General features: G+C 38.8%; 3 protein-coding genes across 3 annotated transcripts; all 3 read left to right on the top strand.

The window, feature by feature from the left end:
* Positions 1-45: 45 nt before the first annotated feature.
* LOC101162389 (probable palmitoyltransferase ZDHHC20) lies at positions 46-6,259 on the top strand. The gene is made up of 13 exons (XM_011483482.3): positions 46-193; positions 1,187-1,213; positions 1,292-1,386; positions 1,479-1,599; positions 3,602-3,671; positions 3,809-3,841; positions 3,942-4,062; positions 4,318-4,450; positions 4,559-4,685; positions 4,806-4,892; positions 4,986-5,053; positions 5,135-5,180; positions 5,260-6,259. The coding sequence occupies exons 1-12, from the start codon at positions 76-78 to the stop codon at positions 5,176-5,178; spliced, it is 1,044 nt and encodes a 347-aa protein (XP_011481784.1). The 5' UTR covers positions 46-75; the 3' UTR covers positions 5,179-5,180; positions 5,260-6,259.
* A 1,283-nt stretch (positions 6,260-7,542) lies between these two features.
* LOC101162622 (organic solute transporter subunit alpha) lies at positions 7,543-16,429 on the top strand. Its single transcript, XM_004076427.4, has 8 exons — positions 7,543-8,575; positions 8,751-8,902; positions 11,327-11,400; positions 12,998-13,156; positions 13,304-13,415; positions 13,500-13,646; positions 14,736-14,841; positions 14,916-16,429. Exons 1-8 carry the CDS (start codon positions 8,500-8,502, stop codon positions 15,062-15,064), a joined length of 975 nt encoding a protein of 324 aa, XP_004076475.1. The 5' UTR covers positions 7,543-8,499; the 3' UTR covers positions 15,065-16,429.
* Positions 16,430-16,655: 226 nt separating this feature from the next.
* On the top strand, positions 16,656-20,663 carry LOC105355616 (APC membrane recruitment protein 2-like). The gene has a single exon (XM_011483483.2). It carries the CDS (start codon positions 16,942-16,944, stop codon positions 19,795-19,797), a length of 2,856 nt encoding a protein of 951 aa, XP_011481785.1. The 5' UTR covers positions 16,656-16,941; the 3' UTR covers positions 19,798-20,663.
* Positions 20,664-22,353: the final 1,690 nt, after the last annotated feature.

Genomic DNA, 22,353 nt, shown 5'->3' with positions numbered 1-22,353 from the left:
GCTAGTGGCTCTTCGGCTAATGTTTTAAAGCTGTGCCGTGACGTCACGACCGGGCAAGGTCCACACGGATTAAAGATGGCGCCCTCTCACGCGTTCCGGTGCTGCAAACGAGCTCTAAACTGGACACCTGTTTTGTTTATAAATCTGGTAATTGGCTGGTCCTACTACGCGTATGTCGTGGAGCTGTGTGTGTGTAAGTACACTCTTTTTTGGGGGGTCTTTTTGGTCCTTTTTTACCCCTCGTATTGGGTTGTTTCAGAGGTTTTGTACGTTTTGACAGTTCGTCAAGGGGAATTGAGAATTAAATCCGTCCATTAAATAATCTGAGAAAAACAGTTGAGATTTACGGTGTTGAGAGTAAACAATAAAATCATGTCCGGGTCTGAACCATACGTATGTTTAACAGATCAGGTCAGTTTAAATATTAAGTAATGGTTCATAACTCTTAGTGGAAAATGGGATTATGGTTTATTAGTTATTTATTAAATCATTAGCCATTCGTCAGTAAAAAGAAACGTTTTTCCGTTTATTACTAAATATAATTGCCATTTGATGTTTACATTTATTTAAAAAAAATTCTAAAGAACTCCCTAATATTTGATTAGACTTTCTTGTAAAAAAGAGGTGAAATATCTTAAATTTTTTAAATATTATTTTTCCACATTTCTTTAGGTGTAATAAATGAATAAATGTTGATTTGAGCAATGATTCCAATATCTAATCCATGATTACTATGAACTGACAGAAATATTCTTTTTTTCTTCTTCAAACTAAATTAGATTATTTGGAGATTAATCAAAGAAGAGATTCAAAAAAAGCATGAATAATTCATAGATTATCAACAATACATTTTATAAAGCTGCTTTACAATGATTTAAACTTGTTTGTGGGTGTTTTTTTTATTTATTTATTGAAACCTCCAAAAATTTATTTAGATTTATTCATTCACTTATATAGGTCTTTTTTTATTTTTAACTATAATGCATATTTTTAGTGCTGGCACGTGTGCGATGGTTGAGAGCAGGACCTTCCTGCTGCTGAAACAAAGCTCTTTTTATGGGTGGGCCACTGCTGGCCGTGCCAGGCTGCTGCCGCATGCTGTCAGAGAATGGGGGGCATTTGGGGGTGGGGGTGGGGGTATTCACGCATCCTAATGACTTCACTCTTACTTTCACTCTGTTCACAGATACAATCCCAAAGGATGCGGAACGAAGTTAGTGTATTCACGCCTCATGACGTTTCTTTTAAATGATTACAGACACTGATTCTATCTGTTGTGTTTTCTCAACAGTCAGCTATTTGGTCGTCTTTCATTTGTTCTTCGCCATGTTTATATGGTCGTACTGGAAGACGATCTGGTCCAAACCAGCCAAACCTTCCGTGGCCGTAAGTTCACATATTTTTGACGTGTTTCAGCAGAGCTATAGAGTATTGCATGCATTTAAACTGTTTCCTTGATTCCTGTCTTGTCCTGTCAGTTTGCTCTGCCCAGTGCAGAGAAGGAGCTGTACGAGAGGGAGCAGCGAGCTGAGGTGCAGCAGGAGATTCTGAAAAAAGTTGCGAGGAGTCTGCCTGTGTATACTCGCACGGCGGGAGGAGGTATGGATCTCAGTAAAATTGATGCCTCTTGGTCCCAGTGGACCAAAATCCTCCAGAGGAGCCCTGTTTCATTCCTTTATTGTCAGGAATTAGGAAGTTCTAATGGTTTGATTCCTGTTTTTCATGGATGTAAATCATGGCTCAATCAAGTCAGATCTTAGTGCATGTGTGTTGTTATTTTTTTGTCCTTCACCTTATAGGTAGCTGCTGGTAATGAGTGTGCCCTGGTGTGTGTCGTGTTTATGGAACTAGCTGGGAGTTAATTAGGCTCAGTTGTACCTTGTTGTCTCCATGGATTTCCTGGCAAGCAGGGTTCACAACATTTTGCCCCCATGCTTAGTTTCTACAAGACTATTAAAAACTATCAGTGAATAAAACCCCTAAATAAATGGTTTTCTATATAAAGAACAGTCAAAAGGTAGGATTATTTGTGTATTAAAAACTCTCTACAAAATGGTTATTTTTCTAAATGAAACTATGAGGAAGAAAACAAAAAAAGAAATGCTTTCATGCCCATCACAAGGCTTTTCTGTTTAGTCATTAAAAGTTGCTGATGTGTTATTTAAGTAATTGAGTTTTGGCATCTGAGCAAACGTTGTCCGTAAGGCTCTTATGGTCACCTCCAGTCAAGGCGTTTTAGCTTTGAATAAAAATGATAAAAGGAGGACTCCAACAGACATAGTATTTTAAACTTGACACTGAAACATGTCCTAAAACTTTAGATTTCACCTTTGTTACCGCTGATTGTTATTATGTTTTATTTTGCAATAACTTTGTGTCATTAAGTATGAAGTATCCTTCAAATATCTGTTTTTTTATAGTTGGTTTTCTGTTCTCTTATATGCTTCTTTTTGCAGGGAAGGTTGGAATTCTATATTAAAAACATATTTTCTCTTTTACTATGAAGTTGAGGCTTGATTGTAGTTTCTGCTGATCATGAAAGTCCAGGGAACTGTTTAGATTTCTGATCATTGACTGTATAAGAGAAGTGGACTGAGAGAGTGTGAGGTCACCCATAGGAAATGGTTTACTTCCAGCTCCAACAAAATAAAGTCAATACAGTCTTCTCATGCTATAGACGCCAACAGGTTGGAGCCAGACGGCGTCAGTAAGCAGTGATTGGTCAGAGTTGGTCTGACTCAATGTTTCTATGGCAACCACTCTCGCCAATCAGTAGGGAGCTTGTTGGAAGTCCTCACTTTGATAACTTCCACTAAAGAAAAATATCATGAAAATTTTTTAGGATTAACAAGAACATTAAAAAAAAAGGTATCAGAGCAAGAATGGTTATTCTGACAAATTGTAATGAGTGAGTAACAGCTCACTGACATCACTGATTTCCAGAGGTAAAAACCTAATGTAGATTAAAAATGCACAAAGACTATTTATGAAGCAAGTGTGTTCTAAAGATCAAAACTCTGATGATTTTTAAAACATAAATTAAAATATTTTTTTTTTCTTGTAGAAAATCGCTCAAATGCAATATTGTGGTCTATATTCTCTAATTTACTGAGCATTGATGCTCACTAGTTTTTCTCAGAGACTTCTGGGAAATTTCTAGTGCCCTGAATTTTAGAATCATAGATTCTGACCACTTTATTAAATGGGGAATACAATATAAAGTGCACTAAGTAGTGAATAGTGAAAGAATTCAGACACAACAATTCTTTCTGATACACTTGCAGGAAATTGGTAGAATTTGTGACTGTTTTCATCTTGACCACCAGATGGCGCCAGACAGTACTTAAACACTGTCCTCATACACTGTTGACACAGTACACTCCCTTACTATAACCATCAGACATCAATGCTCCCGCTTTAATGTAATCTTTACAATTTAAATGTAAACCAGTTATCTAAAAGTACTTTTTAAATCTCCAAAACTGCTACAATGACCAATGTTTGTTGGCAGTTCCTCCTTAGCTGACATCACCATGAAGCCAAAATAAACTCTATGCCCACTGCTGCATCTCACCCTGCTGGTCTTCCTTCCTGTTTACAGCTGTTCGATATTGTGACTTCTGTCAGGTGATCAAACCTGACCGCTGTCATCACTGCTCCACCTGTGAAATGTGAGTCCACCCCCCAAGTAGCCAAATGAGATTCAGAAACATGTGTAGAAGTTTTGTCCCCCTAGAAAAGTAGACAAAAATAATTTAAGTTTAATTTCTCTAGCTCGACCTCTGACAGGATGTTTCTGTTTGTTAAGGTGCGTCCTGAAAATGGACCATCACTGCCCCTGGTAAGAACTGTTGTTATAATTATAAAACAGCTTTGAAATTTAAATGACTTCCATATTCTTAATGCAGGAGATTTAATCAAACTTGTTTTGTTTCCATCAGGGTGAATAACTGTGTAGGATTCTCAAACTACAAGTTCTTTGTCCTGTTCCTGACCTACGCCGCCCTGTATTGCGCTGTGATTTGTGCAACAGTCATGCAGTATTTCATCAAATTCTGGACCGTAAGATTCTTCTTTCTGTGCCTAGTTAACAATCCAGATGTGTTCATATAGCATGCTGATCTGCTTTTTTTTTTGATAATTTGTAATAAATTTCTGGTAATGTAGTCATGATGCTGACTGCATCATGAGATGACAGTCCTGTTTCTTTTATGTCCTAAAGGGAAGTACTGCTCTAAGGCAGCAGCATAAGAAATGTTTTATTTTCATTTTTATTGTTGAGCAATCTTCTAACATTATGACTTTTCTGTTTTTTAGAAACAACTGCATGACTCGCACGCCAAATTCCACATTCTGTTCCTGTTTTTTGTGGCCGCACTTTTCTTCATCAGTGTTGTGTCACTTCTGGGGTACCATTTATGGCTTGTAGGAAAGAACAGGACAACTATAGGTAAAAACAGACCACAAGCCCACCTAGCTTTTATTTCATTTCTTAGCATTTTCAACTAGCAAACACCTGGAAGCGTTATTTTCTTTTTGTTGTTGTTTTTTTTTGCAGAGGCCTTCAGGGCTCCTGTTTTTCCAAACGGTCCAGACAAAAACGGCTTCTCTCTCGGCTTTCGGCGGAATGTAGTGGAGGTGTTTGGAGACCAGGCTAAGTACTGGATTTGTCCCATTTTCTCAAGGTGAAGCAGATCTACAATACACATCGGAAATCATTCGTTAAAGAAATTCCTCCAAAAAAACAAAACAAACAAGTCAAACTGGCCCCAAATCCAAGCCATATGTTGTTTGTATGTCTTCAGTCAGGGAGATGGACATTCGTTTGTCACCAGATTGGTGCACATTGATCCTGAACAAGCAAACACCGTCCTCCAGCAGAATGGCAAAATGCTAGTATCCTTTTTTTTCCCCACTATGTTAAAATGAATATTTTTTTGTCCATTTAACATGTTTTGAATATTTTTTTTATATTTTATTTACAGCCCCTCAGACAGAGAGAACAGTCCTGGTGTTGAAGTTAACACAGATGATGACACAAAGGAGAAAACGGGTACATTCAACACCTTTTTTTATTTTTTAAATACTCATTTGCATATTATAAAAATGATTTATTGTAAAAATGTTTTTTCAGAAGGAGACCAGGCGGTAGTTGTTATGATGGATTGCAAGCCATAGAGGTTACATGGATTCTGATTTCAGAGGTTTGTCCTTGTGTCTTCATGTTTTCCAGAGTTTGTTATTTCTTTCTTTATGCAGGTCACGGGCTCATCTGCAAAGTCTCTCTGGTGCCTTAAGCTCAGGACTTCCACAGGAGTTCTCCTCATCCAGAAGGTCCTCAAATGTTGTTGCAGGACCAACTTCAGCACTATAACGGGCATTCGTCATGGTGACAGAGACTTCCTGACCAAACTGGACTGCACCAGTCTGAAGCAGAAGACATTTGGGATTTAGTCTTTTTTTTAATGAGCTAAAGACATTTCTATATTTGTTTTTAGGGTATCTACGTACTTCTTGAAGCCTGTGGATGTCTTCACAGTATCATTTCATAAATTATTCACCTATTTCCAGATATATCCTTTATATATCCTTTACCAGTATTACCAAAGCTTTTTGCTAACAGTCTTGAAGCTGATAAATAGCAGTCCTACTGAAGATGTATAGATATATATATTTATGACTGAACTAATGGAAGACAGTTGCTGTTTGCATGTGCAATTACTACGGCCAGTGCTCAAATTCCAAATGGTCTTAAACTCAGTTTACAGTTTATATTTAAAGATGCTTTTTTTTTTAGGTTATAAAACATTTTTGATTTTTATTATTTTTTTTTTTTTGCATTTTACACTCTGAATAAACTGATGACTTAAGGATGAAAGCAAAACGGTAGGAAGCACCAGCTGTGAGGGTGAAGTTGCCTCTTAACATTGCACTATGTGCTTGATGCTTTTTAATGTTTTATATTTTAGGAGGTGGATCCATGTGTGTCAGATATTAACATGTGTGCAGAACAGCGTGGGTATGATCTGAGTGGTGTTTGGAAGCACTTCTATGTAGACATACCTCTGCTGTGAGTCTGTAACTTCTAACCTGGCAGCTTGAGCTGGTAATGAAGTCTGATTTGTAAATAACTAGATTTTTTGATATATTCTAATTCAGGGTGATCCTAAAACAATAAATTAGATTTATTGAACTTCAAAAATTGTTTGTTTTACTGCAGATATTATCTCTGGATAATTAAAATCATTTTAAAGAACTATTTGACCTTCCTTATAATAATTTTCTACCTGCCTGATGCTGTACATCCTCATTGAAGGGGTGGAGCCTGTCTCACCTGAAGGGTGAAGACAGCTCATCCGTCTTACGTCCTAAATCCTAACTTTTACTGTTTTTTGTTTATCAACAGTTTTTTGGTGCATAAAAAGTTCTTGTAAAAATGCCTTGTTGTGCTCTGAAGGTGTTCCACAAAAGTTAAAATATTTATTTAAAAATACTAAGTTGAACTACTTACACTATTTAAATGTTAGTTATATTTTTTAACCCCCCAAATATTTTTTTGGTTTTGTAAAAGTAACTTTTATAATTTTAAGGTCATCTGTCTTGAGCGACACCTGTGCTCATTTCTACTTAGGCACACTTGGGAAATTTATCAAAGCCAAAGAGCAGCTGCTGTGAATTCTAGTGCATCGGTTCTCTTAAAATGACAGAATTTGTCAGAGTTATTAACTTTGTCAATATTACTTTTAGGTCATGTTTTTTTTTCCTGCCAAAAACCTTTTATAAGATCAAAAGTTACCTGCTTCTCTTCTGTGCCAACATGTTATTTTTTAAATTTTTCCTATTACATACTGAATGTGGATATTTTTAGAGCAAAAGTTTAGTTCTATGAAACAAAGACAAAACAACATTTTTAAAAAACAAAACCTATGGAAACTTAAATCTGAAACTTTAAAAGTGAGACCAACAGAAAAAAACCAATGGAGTATGACCAAACATAAAAGGTGAGCTCCTCTATAGTCTAATTTACTAATTTATGCTGAAGAAACTGATACAAATTGGCAACAAAAAGCAACAACAAGCAGGTTTGTTTAAACAATTGCAAGAATTTATTGGAAAGTTTTTATTTTTTTTTTAAATTAAATGAAACTCAAATGTGTTCCTTAGAATAACACAACCAAAAACACATTTGATTTGAATCTGTTGCAAGCTCCTGATGATGACTTTTAGAATTAGAATCTTCTACCGTTTTCCTTTCCAGTAGTGTTTATGAAAGCTTTTCCCGCCAGCCTTTAAAGCTCTTTAAGACTTGTCTATAGGAAGAAGGAAGGAAGGAAACAGTAGCTGTATGTCAAATGAAGACACAAGCTAACCAGAATGTTTGTTCAAAATGTGTTTTTTATATTTTTCATATAATGCAAACATTTTTTGATATGCTTAAAGACTTAAATGGTAATTGTCCATCACGTAACATCTCAAATAGGAATGACCTTCATATAATGGTGCACATTTGATGTTTCAGTTCGATTTTTGTTCTACTTTTCAATTTTGGTCATTCTTGAACCTTTCATTCAGAGTTTTGAAGCAGATTCAAAGTCTGATAGTATATTTTACACATAAGGCTAATTAGAAACACACTAAACTTTGTGGTATTTGAAACAAATATATTTATTACTCAAAGTCAAGGAAAAAAATTGCAAATTGAGGCATGTAGGTGCTGCATTGAATATCAGAGCTGCTGCTTTAGAAGTATTTAGACATCAACCTTGGAGTGTGAGTTTATATTATTTAGGGATCGCTAATGTTTAATATTTTTTTAAATATGTATGTATACTAACTGCCTTCTGGTAAAATGTGTGGAATGGTAACTAAAACTGTCAAAAGTATTACTCTTCCATGGCCCTGGAAGGTGAATAACCTGAATGGCATTCAACTAAGTTCTCTCTACAACATCTGTTGTCTCTCACAACAGATAACGATTTAAGAGACACAAAACTACAAAAGCCTTTGAACCCTTTATGGGATTTTGTGCATGACATTGCTGAAGATGCAAAATCAATACTCCTAAAAGTGCATTTAGAATCTTGGAAAAACTTTATTCAACAAATGAAAAGGAAACAAACAACGGTGTAAGACTTTCTTTTTTAGCCCTTTTGGTTTTACTATGGAGGAAAAGACACACCTTGTCAAAGTTCATCCCTCTTGAAACACATGCATGTCTCACCCACTTAACTAAATCTCTGACCTTGGTGTTTCTCTAATTACTGACAATAACTCTGTAAATGAATGAGCAACATTCACTTATGTATTCTCGTAAATTTATGGAGCTAGAGGTAGTCTGCCTGTCCTGCTTTCGTTGCATTCAAGCCACCGGAGTCGAGTGCAGCTGCAGTAGAATCTGTCGGTAAAATCCGCGACCAGAGACTCAGATGTGACGGAAAATCACATTTTTATTTTCCAGATTTTTAGTGAGATTTTTTTTAAGGAAAGTACCTGTCCACCATGGAGGATATCACCAACTTCACTATTGATCCAGCTTGTTTAGGAGAACCTCCTCTTGCTATGGATGTTATAAAAGGTAAGTTTTTTTTGTCACATCATCTGATGCCTTATCAACCAGTGTGAGGTCCTGAATTAATGGGTAATATCCGGCAGGATCTTTTTAAATAATATTTTTGATACTCATTTAGTGTGATGTGTCTGTTTTCTACAAATTCCATCCATCTTTCTCTCCCTGTCTCTGTTTTCATCAGACCTTGATGTCTTTGGAATCTGCCTGTACTCAATGCTCACATTCATGGCCTGCATCACCCTGCTGCTGTACCTGGAGCAATGCGTCTATGTTTACAAAAAACTGCCTTATCCCAAGAAGACAACCATCATCTGGATAAGTGGTGCTGCACCAGTAAGCCTTAAGTGCTGTCAATAGCATTCCAAACACAACACCAGATCTTCTAAAGTCAAACTTTATCCATTGGCCGTTGTTTTTTCTCAAATGTGTCTAAACTAAAAACCTTTCACGTAACTTAATTAGAAGTAATTCTTCTTATAATTGCAGCAGGGGCGGAGCTACATTTTTTTATGAGGGGCATGGAGTGGGGGTGGGTAGGTAGAAGACTTTGGAGGGGTGGTAATACAACATAGTGGAAGGCTTTTGCAAATGAAAAGAAAAACAAAGATACATATTTTCTAAAAGCTTTGGTAATTGCTGTATGCTTGCATAGCGCTTGTCTGCCTTACTTGAAGGTGCTTTACAGTCACAGTTCCATTCATCCATCCACACACACACATTCAAACACTGGTGGCGGCTCCGCTGCCGAACTGGCGCCAACTGGCGCCAACCTTCCACAAGGGGCAAGGTGCTCAGTGTCTTGCTCAAGGACACTTCGACACATGGGCGGGCAAGGCGGGAATAGAACCTGCAAAATTCCGATCAGGGGTCGACTGCCCTACCACTGCAACACGGCTGCCCTCAATTTAATATTATTATTGTTTTTATTTAATTTAAAAACTATTACTTTTGTTATTTTTGCAGAACTTTAAACTTTTGTTGTATTGATGATTTCTTAATTTTTGTCAATACTGATGCTAATATTGACTCAAAAATTGGGGGACAAGTGTGGTGCAAAGGTTTTTGCTGTGGGGTGTAGCTGCGTCCACTTTTTAAATTTTTTTTATTTTTATTTTTTTTCAACTTGTCCTGTCCAACAGCGAAGCAGACAGATGAAAGCTGAAATCCTTTTTCGTTGGCCATATTTTACTTTTACAATAGGGGTTACGTATCTTATGATACACCAGATGTATATTTAAATAAACCCCTTTTGTAATTTCACCTAAACTTTATTCATATTAATTATATTTGTAAATATTTTTTGTTGGACCGGACGGGAAAGAAAAGGAGGAAAGTAGAGAGAGGGATGATAGATAAGGGGGGGAAGGGGGAGTAGAGGGGTGATTATAGTAGGGAGGGTAAGATCATGAAGCGTCAGAAAGCAACAAGTTGCTGGAGCTTTATAATCACAACTGACAGGTTAACCCTTGTGCTATCTTAGGTGACCCCACCCTTGCATTGATCTGTTACTCCTACCATGACAAAGGTGGATAAAGGTGGAAAGATTTCATGTAATCCATGGACACCAGTGAAGATCATAAATCATTGAAGAAAAAAGGTTCAGAGCACTGTCTAGGGGGTCTAGATGACCCAACTCCCAATGGTAAAGTGCCTAGGATAGCACAAGGGTTAAGATGCATGAAAAATCAAAAATGGGCGGGGCCTGTCCACACACACACTCAAACGTTACAAACACACCTGTTGGCTCCAAAAGTGTTTACACACAAACAAATCTACATGGATATACTAACACTAACATTCACACACACCTACTTATGCATTCAGACTAACACATGTGAAACATTTCATTCAGTCACACAAACTGTGCAAAGGTGAGATAGCACCTGTGCTCGAGTGAGTGTTTTTGTTCTTCTGGGGTGGATAATGGAATGTAAAAAGAGGGGGAGAACCCAGCCGCCCCCCCACCAAGGCCCCCACCGCAGCAGCAGTGGCAGCCGGGACCCCCCAACACCCGCACAGTACAGCAGATAGAGAAAGACCGCCACAGCGGCCCCCAACGCCAGAGAGCAGGGGGGCACAGGGGGTAGAGAGCGCAAGCCCCAGCCTGACCCATAGAGCAGCCTCCCCAGCGCGCCCAGGGGGTCCAACGAGGTGCCCCGCCTCAGGGGGTCACCCCAAGCCCCAGACCCCACACCCCACACCCCACACAAGGAGAGAGGAGCGAAGAAAGCGCCGCCCCCAGGACCAAGCCCAGGCCCCCGCCCCCAAGCACCGCCCCTGGGAGAACTGATCAGGCCTCGATGGGACCAAGGAAGCCGATCAGCTGAGGCAGCCAGCGATTGCCTCAGTGGAGACCCCAACCCGTCAAACCTCCAGGGCCCCATATCGATAGAGGACCAATTCGCTCCCCCAAGCAGCCACCCCCAGGACGGGGGAAACAAAATTGGTTATTTACATCAAAATCAAATTGGCTAGTTTACTTCAGAAATAAATATTGCATTCTTTTATTAGATTAGTTTCATTGGTTACTTGATATAAAAAAAACAACTCTGGTATATGTGGTTATAAGCACATTAATAAAACCCATGTTCCTTTTTTATTGCTCTTGCTTTTTTTACTCTTTATTACTCTTGCTTTTATTTTGAGACTGTAATTTATTCATTCATTCATTCATTCATTCATTCATTCATTCATTCATTCATTCATTCATTCATTCATTCATTCATTCATTCATTCATTCATTCATTCATTTTTCAGGTCATTGCCACCATGGCTTGCTTAGGAATGTGGATCCCTCGTGCTGTCATGTTCACTGACATGACGTCTAACAGGTATGTTTTTCTTTTCTTCTTACAGACATTTCACTTGCAAAATAGCTCCTCACGCAGTCAGTTATTTAATTATTTTCACAAACAAATCCTTAAGGATCGAGTGTGACACAAATGTTCCCATTGCTTTCCAAAACGCAAAAAAAATATTTTTTTAGATAGGATGTTGTATTGATATTTGGATCTTTTTCCGTCCTTAGGAAGGAACTAGTGATGATCATTTTTCTTTATCTGTAGAAAATGTCTTTAGGAACTTTATTATATGGAAAAATGTGTGGCTCACGTGTTTGCAATAAAATCTGCCTCAGTTTAATGACCTCAGATGAACAAAGCAATGAAAACCTGAACCTTGAGTGACTATAGAGTAAAAGATCATAATTTAGTTTATATACCTGTTAAATCATTGTACTAACAGTTGTAGGGCGCCAAATGTAAATTCCGCTACTTAAAATAAACTCACAGTTTCATTGGATTTAACCAACTTTTCTTACATTTGTACCATTATCATGACATTTAAATCAGTGAACGTAGTGCTATATGTTTTAGTTTAAAGCTAATTAAAGTAGTAAATATTATAATGTAAATGTTTGATTTCAATTCTAAATACAAATATACATTTTGCCTAAGAAAAAGAACATTTGACTATGAATCTATATGTTTAATTTAAATTTAACTGCAGAATCAATTTATGTAGAATAATAGTGATTCTTAACTCAAATGTTGTGTTGAATTTAAGCCAAACTGTCAGTTATAATTTGTATAGGTAAATATTAAATAGGTAAACCAAACCTAAATCATGACTATAAAAATAAATGACGAATGTTAGATATAAATTACACTCTACACACTAAAAATAGATGTAAATAATGTCAATAATGGGGGTAAAATAAGGGGTATATGAATGTGACTATGTGGTCGTTCGTCTTCATGTTACCCTTCAATAGATGGGCAAACTGTGCAGGATGCACCCTGCCTTCCTCCAGCAGCAGTTGGGCAGGCTCTAGCATCCCTGCAACCCCAAACAGGAATTAGTAGATATGGAAAACAGATAGATGCATTCTGCACTTTAATGCAATTTAATTTGTACATTTTAACATGAGGATTTGTGCACTTAATGCAGGCTTTAGTTTTAAACTCCCATGCTTTAAACTGACACATGTAAAACTTGTTTGCATTCTGTCTGACGTAAAAGTGGTAAAAATGGGACAAAAAGTAATAAACTGTGAGCTAATTTTAAGAGGCTGAACTTTTACATTTGGCACCCCGTAAAGGCAGACACTTTATGGGAAGTGCAAATCTCCCAAAACGACACAATAATCCCTTTTAACCATTTTTGTTTAGTGATAATTTTCCATGGATCTTTTACTTTTTCTGTCTATGGGTTTTCTTTGGACTAAGAAAAACATTGAAAAATGTAAAAATGTTTAACTCTCATAAAATAATGTGTTTTTAAGATTTAAATAGAAAAATTAAATTGCAGCAGAATGTTGACTGTACAAGTCCATGTTGACAAGATAAAATCTTATAAAAAAAAAGAAAAATTAAAAATATTGAAAGTGGCCTTTTCTAAGAATTATAACGCAATATTTTTTACGTCAAGTTATTTTGCAGTTGTGGTGTATAAAGTCATTGTTCTGATGATCGAGGAGCTGGGAGGCACACATGCTTTTCTAAACCGCTTCTCTAGTAAACCCTTCAAGATCAGCACAGGACCGTGTTGCTGCTGCTGTCTCTGTTTACCCTGGGTCCCCATGTCCAGGTAGATCCATCCAGTCACGGAAAACAAAATGCAATCATTTGTCATTTTCACTATATTAAATAATCATCATTTGCTTTATATCCTTTCAATTCTTTTAAATGGTAAATTACACTCCTGCTGTTCTGTCTTTGCGTTATGATTCTGCAGACGCATGCTGTTCATTCTAAAGCTTGGGGCTCTGCAGTATGCCATCCTAAAAACTGCACTCTCCATCCTTTCTGTTGTGCTGTGGACCAACGGCAACTTTGATCTTGCTGATGTAGGTTTTTGTATTTATTTATTTGTCCTATGAATCAGTTTTCCCAGAGGTGTCAATAAAATAACAATGTATTTTGTCTTTTAGCTAAGCATCACTTGTGCAACCATTTGGATCAACCCTTTTATTGGTGTCCTCCTCGTCTTTTCTCTTTGGCCTGTTGGTGTCATTTTCATGAATACTAAAAACTACCTGCGAAGTGTCAAACTAATACCCAAGTACGCTTTTTACCAAGTGAGTCAACTCTAATTGCTTCATATTTTCTTGCTCCTTGTTTTCTAATTGTGAGGCTAGTGTTTTTGGTGTTATTAACATGTTCTTGTCGCATTTTTCTGATGTTGAAGGACATATATTATCAAAATGTATCTCAAAACTGCATTTCTGAGTATTTGTTTATTCAAATCATGTAGAAAAATTAGGCGCAGACAAATAAATGCCAGTTGTAGAAGAACTTTATTGTGTCGTAGAAAATACATTAGGCGGGCTGCAGGTTCCATGCTCTGAATTCTCAGCAACGTCGACCCGTCCACAATTCAGAGGCAAATTTCTAATGAACTTCTGCTGTTCTGCAAATACTATGTTCAAAAAACGACACAGGTTTTTTTTATTTAGTTTAAAAATGGCATAATCATAATTAAAAGACCACTGGGAACACATTGAAAATAGATGAAAAGATGATTGGAGTGGCACTTAACCCTTGTGCTATCTTAGATGACCCCACCCTTACACTGACATGTTCTTCCTACCATGACAAAGGTGGATAAAGGTGGAAAGATTTCATGTAATTAATGGAAGCCAGTGAGGTTCTCAAATAAGATAAAATAAGAAGAAAAAAGGTTCAGCGCACTGTCTAGTGGGTCTAGATGACCCAACTCCCAATGTTAAAGTGATACGACAGGATAGCACAAGGGTTACGGTGGGTCAACTCTGGTCTTGGTCAGGGGGAGAGGTTCTAGTCTGAGTGTTTAAGTGTGTGGACAGGTGTCTTCTGTACAGGTAATCAGTTCAAACAGGGGACATTAATACAGGTCATTAGTGAAGGATAGAAGAAATTTGAAAAGAAAAAAGAAAAAAAAGAATTAACATGTCTGCTTGTTTGTAGCTGATAAATACTTATTTTATGCAAATTAATTAATTTTAAAAATGTTGAATATGATTCCCTGGAGTTTTTTTTTCACATTCTGTCTCACAGTTAAAGTGTATCATCGTGAACATTACAAATATCTTTCATTTTCAGTGTGACAACTTGCAGAATCAATGACTGACAAATATCTTCACAATTAAATGTGAGTGTAAATAATGGATTCTTTATTCCATCCATAGATCATACTGGTTCTGAGTCAGCTGCAGACAGCAATTATCAACATCTTGGCCTTAAATGGAAGCATCGCCTGCTCTCCCCCGTTCTCCTCCCAGGCCCGTGGATCCAGTAAGAAACATTTCTGCTGTTTATTTTCCAGTCTGATCATTGTGGGTTGGTTTTTAATTGTCTCTGTTCTTCAGTGCTGAGTCAGCAGATCATGATAATGGAGATGTTCCTCATCGGTCTGTTCACTCGGAATTTGTACCGACGCACGTATGAAGAAATCTCCAACGAGGCTCCAGAAGAGAAGGGGAACATGCAGACGGCACTCCCAGAGCATGACGTCTAAAAACGAATAATGTTTAAATTCTACAAGTTAAGAAGTGATGAAACAACTAAGCTTTAACCTAAGATGTTGTTCATGTTGTTGTTCAAGTGTCATGAACACCTTTTTTTTTATTACCTTTTTTGTTTTGCCTTTTGAGATGTTTATAAAACTCAGTTTTAATTGTTCATGTTGACAAACTTGAAGTAACCAAACTTTAGGTCATTAATTGCTAGTTTTATCAAAAAAATGTTGGGGAAAAAAAGTTTGATTGTAAAGGATAAAAGGCAAAAAACATGAAAAGAGATGTTTTTCGATGTCTAAATTGTCAAATGTGTTCCATCAACAACATTAAGGTGGAGCCATCTTTGAAAAATACCTTCAATCAATGCATTTATACAAAAAAACTGTATTTTACCTACTTTTATTTTGGTGGTGCTGGCCTTTGTGTGTTTTTGTCTGAAGGTTTCTGTAACACACTATTTATCTGGTAAATTTTAGGTCCCAAATTTGGACAGCAATTGGGATATTTGTCACATTGTTAGCAGTATCCATTTTTGCCAGTCAAAAAGTTCCACAAAAACAGGTGTTAAGTTTTTTAAACGCTCATTTAGATTAATTTTGAAAGAGTAAATGTTTTTGTAGGAGCATTACACTAACTTTCTCTTTAGACGTAGAGTGGAGTTTAACGTTGACGGTGTGCATAGTTTCTTTGAGACATTATTGCATTAAATGTCAGTCATGTTGCTTGCTTACTAACATGCAATGACAATATGTTTTTCTTCAATCCATTTTACTATCTACAAAAAATCACCTCAGCCTGTCAAGATAACAAAAAAAAACAGAATTACCTTTAAGTATGATTACATTATTATTCATGTGGTTACTGGTTCATCGGAATAGCAGGCAGATTTGTCTTAAAACTGCTGACCCTCTTACATAGACTTATCTGGGCTAGACAATACATACAGATAGAACAGACACTTTATTTATAGATCCTTACAAAAATGCTATTCTTAAAACAACCACCAGATGTCACACTTCTTTCATCACAAAGGCTAAAAACATGCCAAGTAAAAAAAGGAAACAAGTCACACTTTTGCAATTATTTTTATTCAAAAAATGCACTAAAACAAAGACTATAAAATTCTACATCACATTCTATATACTTTTCGTTTTTGCCTTGACTTAATTTCCTTCGAATTAGTTTATTCATTTATTAACTCTTGTTTTCTTTTTTTACACTGCAAGTCTGATTGAATAATTTTGTTTAATTTGTACTGAAAACTCATTTTTTAAAATTGTTTTTGAGCATTATTTCGAAATGTTTACAACACAGCAATGAAAACAAATAATTTGCACATGCAAATAAAATGATCTCATATTTTATGAAACATTACTGCAAAAGATTTGAAGCAAGAGAGGAGCAGAGAAAAGCAACGTTGATCTGGATGAGATATTACTGTTAAACCAGATCATCCTATATTAAAATTGATCCTTAATAATGGAGCATTTGTTTTTGCTGTTTATGTAAACAAAGTCATCAGACAGAGAAGAAGAGAAAGCTGTGGTCAGGGTGGGCTGGTGACAGCCCTCGGCTCTGCATTGCTGACGAAAGCTGCTTAGCTCCTCAGTTGCCATGGTAACCAGGGAGTGCAGCCAGAGGGTGGGAAAAAAAAGAAGGCGAAGGGGAGGGGCTTTGTGGAGAGAAATAGAGGAGAAAAGGCTGTGTGGGAGAGACAGACAGAGGGAGGAATACAGACTAATAAAGGAACCACTGAGTGCAGCAGAGGTAGATCACGGCTGCAAATGGAGGTAAAGCTCTGCGTGTGAACGCGCCATCTATTTGCTTTGGAATAATAACAACAGGCAGAAGGATACTCAGAGCGCGGGGAGAGAAGATGGATGTACAAACAGAGAGCACGGACCCCCCGCCTAATGAACCCCAGTCGAGTGGAAAAATAAGAAAAGGATTCAAGCTGTTTGGCAAACGCAAGCCAGGTAACATTTTTTCTATCCGAAGCAAAGGGGATGGCAACAACAAGTCACCTGTTCTCAGGAGCCAGACCTCGGATGGATTTTCAGAGACTCCTGCACCTGATTCCGAACAGGAACCAGACAAGGAAAAACGACAGGACGTGAGTCAAGGAGAGACGGAGCAGACAGAGGACGAAACACTTCGAGAGGATGCCATTCTAGCTGCCGCCCCGGCTCGCGCCTCCATCTCCTCCGTCAGCTCAGCCAGGTCTCTCAGCTTTCTTTCTCTGTTGAGAGGAAGCAGAAGGGGAGTGGGGGACAGACGAGTCCAAACAGTGTCCCAGCCAGTGGCTCGACAACGCCGTGGACTGAAAGGCCTTTTTGGCAACGTCAAGTCTCGTTTGAAGGACAAAAATGACAAACAGGAAGTTCCTCCAAGCCCAATTCTTAGGTCATCGCGTGCCAACAGTGTGGAAATCATCAAAGAAGACCTCACTTTGACACCAAAATGCCAGCCTCGTTCTTTGGACAGTCCGGAGACAGACGTCTTCACCACACACGATGGTTCAGCCAAGCCCTCATCAGTGACCACAACTCCCAAGATGAAAACGGCCAATGTGAGTAAAACTAATGAACACGTGTCACCTTTGCCCACCTCTGAGCCAACGCTGGTACCTGATGATAACAGTCTGACCTCCCTACTGGCAGACATCTCCTCTCTCCTGACCTTTGACTCAATCTCAGGAGGAGGAGACATCATAGCTGATGTGGAAGCGGAGTGGGGAAAAGCCAGCAAAGCCATAGATGCTGCGGTAACTAATGTGAATCCATCATCAATGTCTTTTATCTCCAAGACAACCATTTCCTCTCCACCAGCCTCCACCACAACACAACCTATTTTCTCATCTGCTATGACATCCCCAAGCACCACCCTCACAACTTCTACTGAATCCTCATTCATTTCTGAATCAGTGAAACTCAAAATTGACTCCGCTCATACTTCTACCAGCAATAAAGCTGAACTGGCTCCTTCTGCCACTACAACCAAACCCTTAACCTCTCCTGTGATGATGACAAACTTCCCAGGATTGTCTTCCTCTTCAAAAACAAGTCAGTCTACACCGAGCTCCACTTCTGCTCCGACTACAGCTTCTTCAAGCACACTGGTCAGTTCAGCTCCCACCTCAGCTGGCAAACGTTTTGCAGACATCACGCCATCTCCCCAAAGTATTGCTTCTGCAAGCAAGACTGTCACTTTAACTACTTCTTCTCCTGGATCCATGACCCATAACCCAGCTGTCGCTGTTACCCAACTTCCACCTGTGAAATTGGATTCAGTCAATTGTTTGAACCTGCAAAAGACAAATTCCTTTAAGCCCTCCCAAAGTGCTGCTGCAGAAGGGCCTAAAGCTCCAGATACGATTTCAACAACCTGCACAATTACAGCCAAGCCTTCCACCTCTGCTTCGATTGTTTCCTCCGAGATTACAACAGTTCCCACGTCATCTACAACTTCTGACTCAGTTTTTACAGCCCCTTCCAAGCCTTCCCTCAGCACTACCCTGTTGGACTCAAATAAGACCTCTCCCACTGTTTCCGCTCCTCACCCTTCTTCAACTTTGACTACAGCAAATAAAGCCCAGCCCAGTCCAGCATCTGCCCCGGTGCATTCTTCAGCTGTTGATAAGACTCTTCCCACAATTAAAGCCAGTACATCACCAGCCTCTACTGATAAAACTTCATCTCCTCCCAGACTAATTCCAGAAACGGCAACACATGCTGCTTCTCCACAATCACTGGCACCAACTGCTCTGAGTCAGATCACAGCCTGTCACTCTCAAGCTTCTTCTGCTCAGATCCCAACCTCTGTTTCTAAAGCTCAAGGTGAAGTTGCTCAATCAAAACCAATCCCCACCACGGCCCAAGTCTCAGATTCTTTACCTAAAGATTTACCTGCTTTTGTTAAAATGCAGGCCGCTCCCTTAAAAGAGTCTTCGGTTCCCACTCGGACTTCCGTTTCAAATGCATGCAAATATTCAGCTGCTCCTGAAACAACGGCAACTTCTTCATCTAAAGATCCTGTTGCGCCTACTCAATCAGCTGTTTTTAAAGTCCCTGCTGGACCTGCTTTGTCCTTCTCTAAAGAATCTTCTGCCTCTGTTAGCATCCCTGTTTCGCTCCCAAAAACTGCTTCAACTTCTGCTCAGATCACAGTTTCTCAGCCTAGCGCTAATCTTCCCCCATGCCCTATCACTTCTATTTCTCCACCTGCGCCTGGGATGAGTGAGATGCCCCTCTCTGCTAAAATGAGAGCCTCAACCGATTATCAGTTGACCAGTCCAGATGTTGTAGATGGTGACAGAAGCCAGGCTTCGCTGTCAAAAACAAGAGAACCACTTTATGAGCCACGGACCGAACTGCAACAACCCCCCAAAGAAAAGAAACCAACATCGGTCAAAGCCTCAGGGCTCAGCAAAATACCTGTAGTTGGAGGAGGAAGAGTAGTTAAGATACCTGTCCGGGAAAGCCAATATGTCAACGATGAATCAAGCAGAGACCCCCCTACGCCTATAATGGAAGAAAGACCCCATTTCAACTCACATGAAGCAAGTAAAGGCAGCACAGCCGAAGCTTCTACACCCACATCAAAGATCCCAGTGAAGCATGGCGCACAGACAAAAGACGCTCCTCGCACCAAGATCCCTGTGTCCAAAGTACCTGTTCGCAGGGCCGGAAATAAACCTGCAGCTGCAGGTGGAGGCAGCCAGGTCAGAAAATAAAGCAACTCATTTAACAGATCAATGCTTTTACTGCAACTTTAGTCCAGCACAGGCCTTTTAATGCTACATTCTATACAGCAATCCTTTCATCTTTCAGCCACACAGCGTCATAATAGGAGTGGGAGGAGGCTGATGCAACTCAAGCACAAAACATGTCAATGAGAACAGGTGTGACAGCCTGACTCTGGTGCTGAACCCACTGGACAAGAACTCAGGAAAGAGGATCACACCTGGACACTCCACGACCAAGGACATACAAAGACATCTGGGAACATGGACGCATACACACAGACAAGGCGAGTGCCTTTTTACGGGTGCTTTTCCTACAAACACTCCAATTTCTGTATACTGAAAAACTTTTCTTACTCCCTCTTTTTATGGGTAACTTCCAGTCTTTTAGTCTTTCTTTTTTGTACATCTTGATAGTAGCCCCCCCACCACCACCTTTTTTTAATTTATGCCAAGAATTAAAGAGAACAACCTCTTTCAATTAATGCAGCAACCAAATCTACATTCCACATTTATCTCTGGATCTATGTAGCAGAAAATGTGCCATTAACTTTTGCACTGGACACTGGACTGAGCAGCTCTTATACGTTCGTGAAAGGATCAGTACTGCTTGTGGAATATTAAAGAAACTTGATTGCGGGTAAAAAGAAAAAATCTTAGCCGGAAATGGACTACAGCCATTATATATGGCACAGTGGACATTTGAGCCTGACAAAAAGGACAGTAAAAAAGTACCTCCAGGTTGAACACTGGTGCATTTATATCTTAATCTTACTTGTAATTAAATGAGAACATCTTTGTGTAGACTGTTTTGTTTCTTATGTAATCAATAAAACAACGTTGAAATGTCAGAGGGATGAGATCTCTTTAAGTCATGATTTTTTTCCTTGTTTTCTATAATGCTGATTAGAGCAAAGAAAATTGTTTTCTGCCTGGTTTCTTGTGCTCCACTGCAGGCTGGGATTGCCCTTAACAGGAAAATCAGTCCAACACACTGCAAGCTCACTGACCTGGATAGTGAATACACAAATGCCCAGCCAATCAGGAGCAAGGGAAAACACTTAACATGCATACTTTATCATCAGTAAAATGGTTTAGGAATGTGTGCTATTATTAGTATAAATGGATCTGCTGGATAACTCCCCAGAGATTGAGTGGATCTCTTTCAAGTGTTTGATATCACCGCTAAAAAGAGCAAAGCAGAAGGCTGAAGTGAGCTGATTATCTGCTAATTCTAAACTCATTCTAATGGCCGTACAGTTGGAGCTTATTTAAGAAAAAAGTGAAAGTGAGAGGAAAAAAGGGAGCAAAGGTGACACAAAGAGGAGATCTGTTTGCTGCTAAAGCCAGAAGCTGAGAGCTGAGAATAGACAAAAACACGAGGGTTTCAGCACGTCAGGTGCTGATATTCACCACAGATGGCTGGGCCATCTCCCTGAAAAAAGAACAGATTCTCCCTCCGGCTGTGTCACAACACATGTTTGCTTCTTGGTAACACCTGCAATCCAGGATTTGGCCGTCTACGACGGGCGCCAATGCTTTGTGGCGCGGAACAATACGGGGTACAGAATGGATCATAAGGGCCTGCGTTGTGCCACGGTGACATTAGAAACATTACGCTCATTTTCACAGATATTTGCTTCTCCCAGCCTGATCCCTGAAGTTACAAAGGAAGACACTGAAACAAATGCATCCTGTGAATGCTCGCTTTTGTCAAAAAACCCTCTCACATGATTCCACGTTGACCTTCGTGACAATCAGCAATAAGTGATGTTAGCTCCATTTAATGCATAACAACCACAGAAATTGGCTAAATAAATGGCTTAAATTCATGTTTCACCCCAGAGCTTTTATTTAATGGCTGTTTGCGTGTTTCTCTATGAACTTATTTGCTCTTTCAAAGGCCACCCCCCTTGCCCTAAATATGTTAAACAAATTAAGGCATCAAAACCATGGTGACTGCACTTAGGCTGCCTATGGCCTGTATGTGTTTGTGTCTATTTCTGCCTCTGGAGAGATGACGTGCTTCTTTTGAACCTAATTTAGCATGGTTCATTCTGCGTTTCCATGCCAACTCCACTAGGTCAACCAATGAAAGACAAGTTTGTAAAACACAAGTGCTTGAATGATCACTCATACATTAAAGCTTTGTTATTTTGATGTAACACCTGAACCTCGGTCTAGGAGATTTAAATTTACAATGAAATAAATGTTGTGGGATCATTTCCTGGAACTCTGAGGTGGATAAGAGAGTTTTTTTCTATAAATAAAGTTCCTCTCAAACATCTCCCAAAGTCCACCTCAAACTCTTTCCTTAAATATTTGGAAATTTTTAAACAGAAAATATAAAATGTCTACACAATGCATGCCTAGTTTTGCACTATAAAGCACATTTCAAAGCCTTCATTTTTTTAAAGAAACAGCGGTGCGCCTTGTAATCTGGAGTTGCTTATATATAAATTATTTCTGGTTGGCTTACTGAAGGTGCCCTGTGCTTTGTCAAAATGTTTTATTTGGTATTATTGTGAATAGGCTAACATGGTTATT

Source organism: Oryzias latipes, chromosome 14 (genome assembly GCF_002234675.1).
Source record: "Oryzias latipes chromosome 14, ASM223467v1".
Classification (NCBI taxonomy): Eukaryota; Metazoa; Chordata; class Actinopteri; order Beloniformes; family Adrianichthyidae; genus Oryzias; species Oryzias latipes.
The sequence above is the reverse complement of the archived record's forward strand: the minus strand, read 5'-3'. Positions and strand labels throughout refer to the sequence as shown.

Excerpts from the sequence above, each read along its gene's own strand:
- LOC101162389 (XM_011483482.3), top strand. The coding sequence starts at position 76 with ATGGCGCCCTCTCACGCGTTCCGGTGCTGCAAACGAGCTCTAAACTGG. Across the intron at positions 4,063-4,317 it reads ATTTCATCAAATTCTGGACC|AAACAACTGCATGACTCGCA; the intron begins GTAAGATTCTTC and ends TCTGTTTTTTAG. Across the intron at positions 4,893-4,985 it reads CTCCAGCAGAATGGCAAAAT|CCCCTCAGACAGAGAGAACA; the intron begins GCTAGTATCCTT and ends TTTTATTTACAG.
- LOC101162622 (XM_004076427.4), top strand. The coding sequence starts at position 8,500 with ATGGAGGATATCACCAACTTCACTATTGATCCAGCTTGTTTAGGAGAA. Across the intron at positions 11,401-12,997 it reads ACTGACATGACGTCTAACAG|TTATTTTGCAGTTGTGGTGT; the intron begins GTATGTTTTTCT and ends TTTTACGTCAAG. Across the intron at positions 13,157-13,303 it reads CCCTGGGTCCCCATGTCCAG|ACGCATGCTGTTCATTCTAA; the intron begins GTAGATCCATCC and ends ATGATTCTGCAG.
- LOC105355616 (XM_011483483.2), top strand. The coding sequence starts at position 16,942 with ATGGATGTACAAACAGAGAGCACGGACCCCCCGCCTAATGAACCCCAG.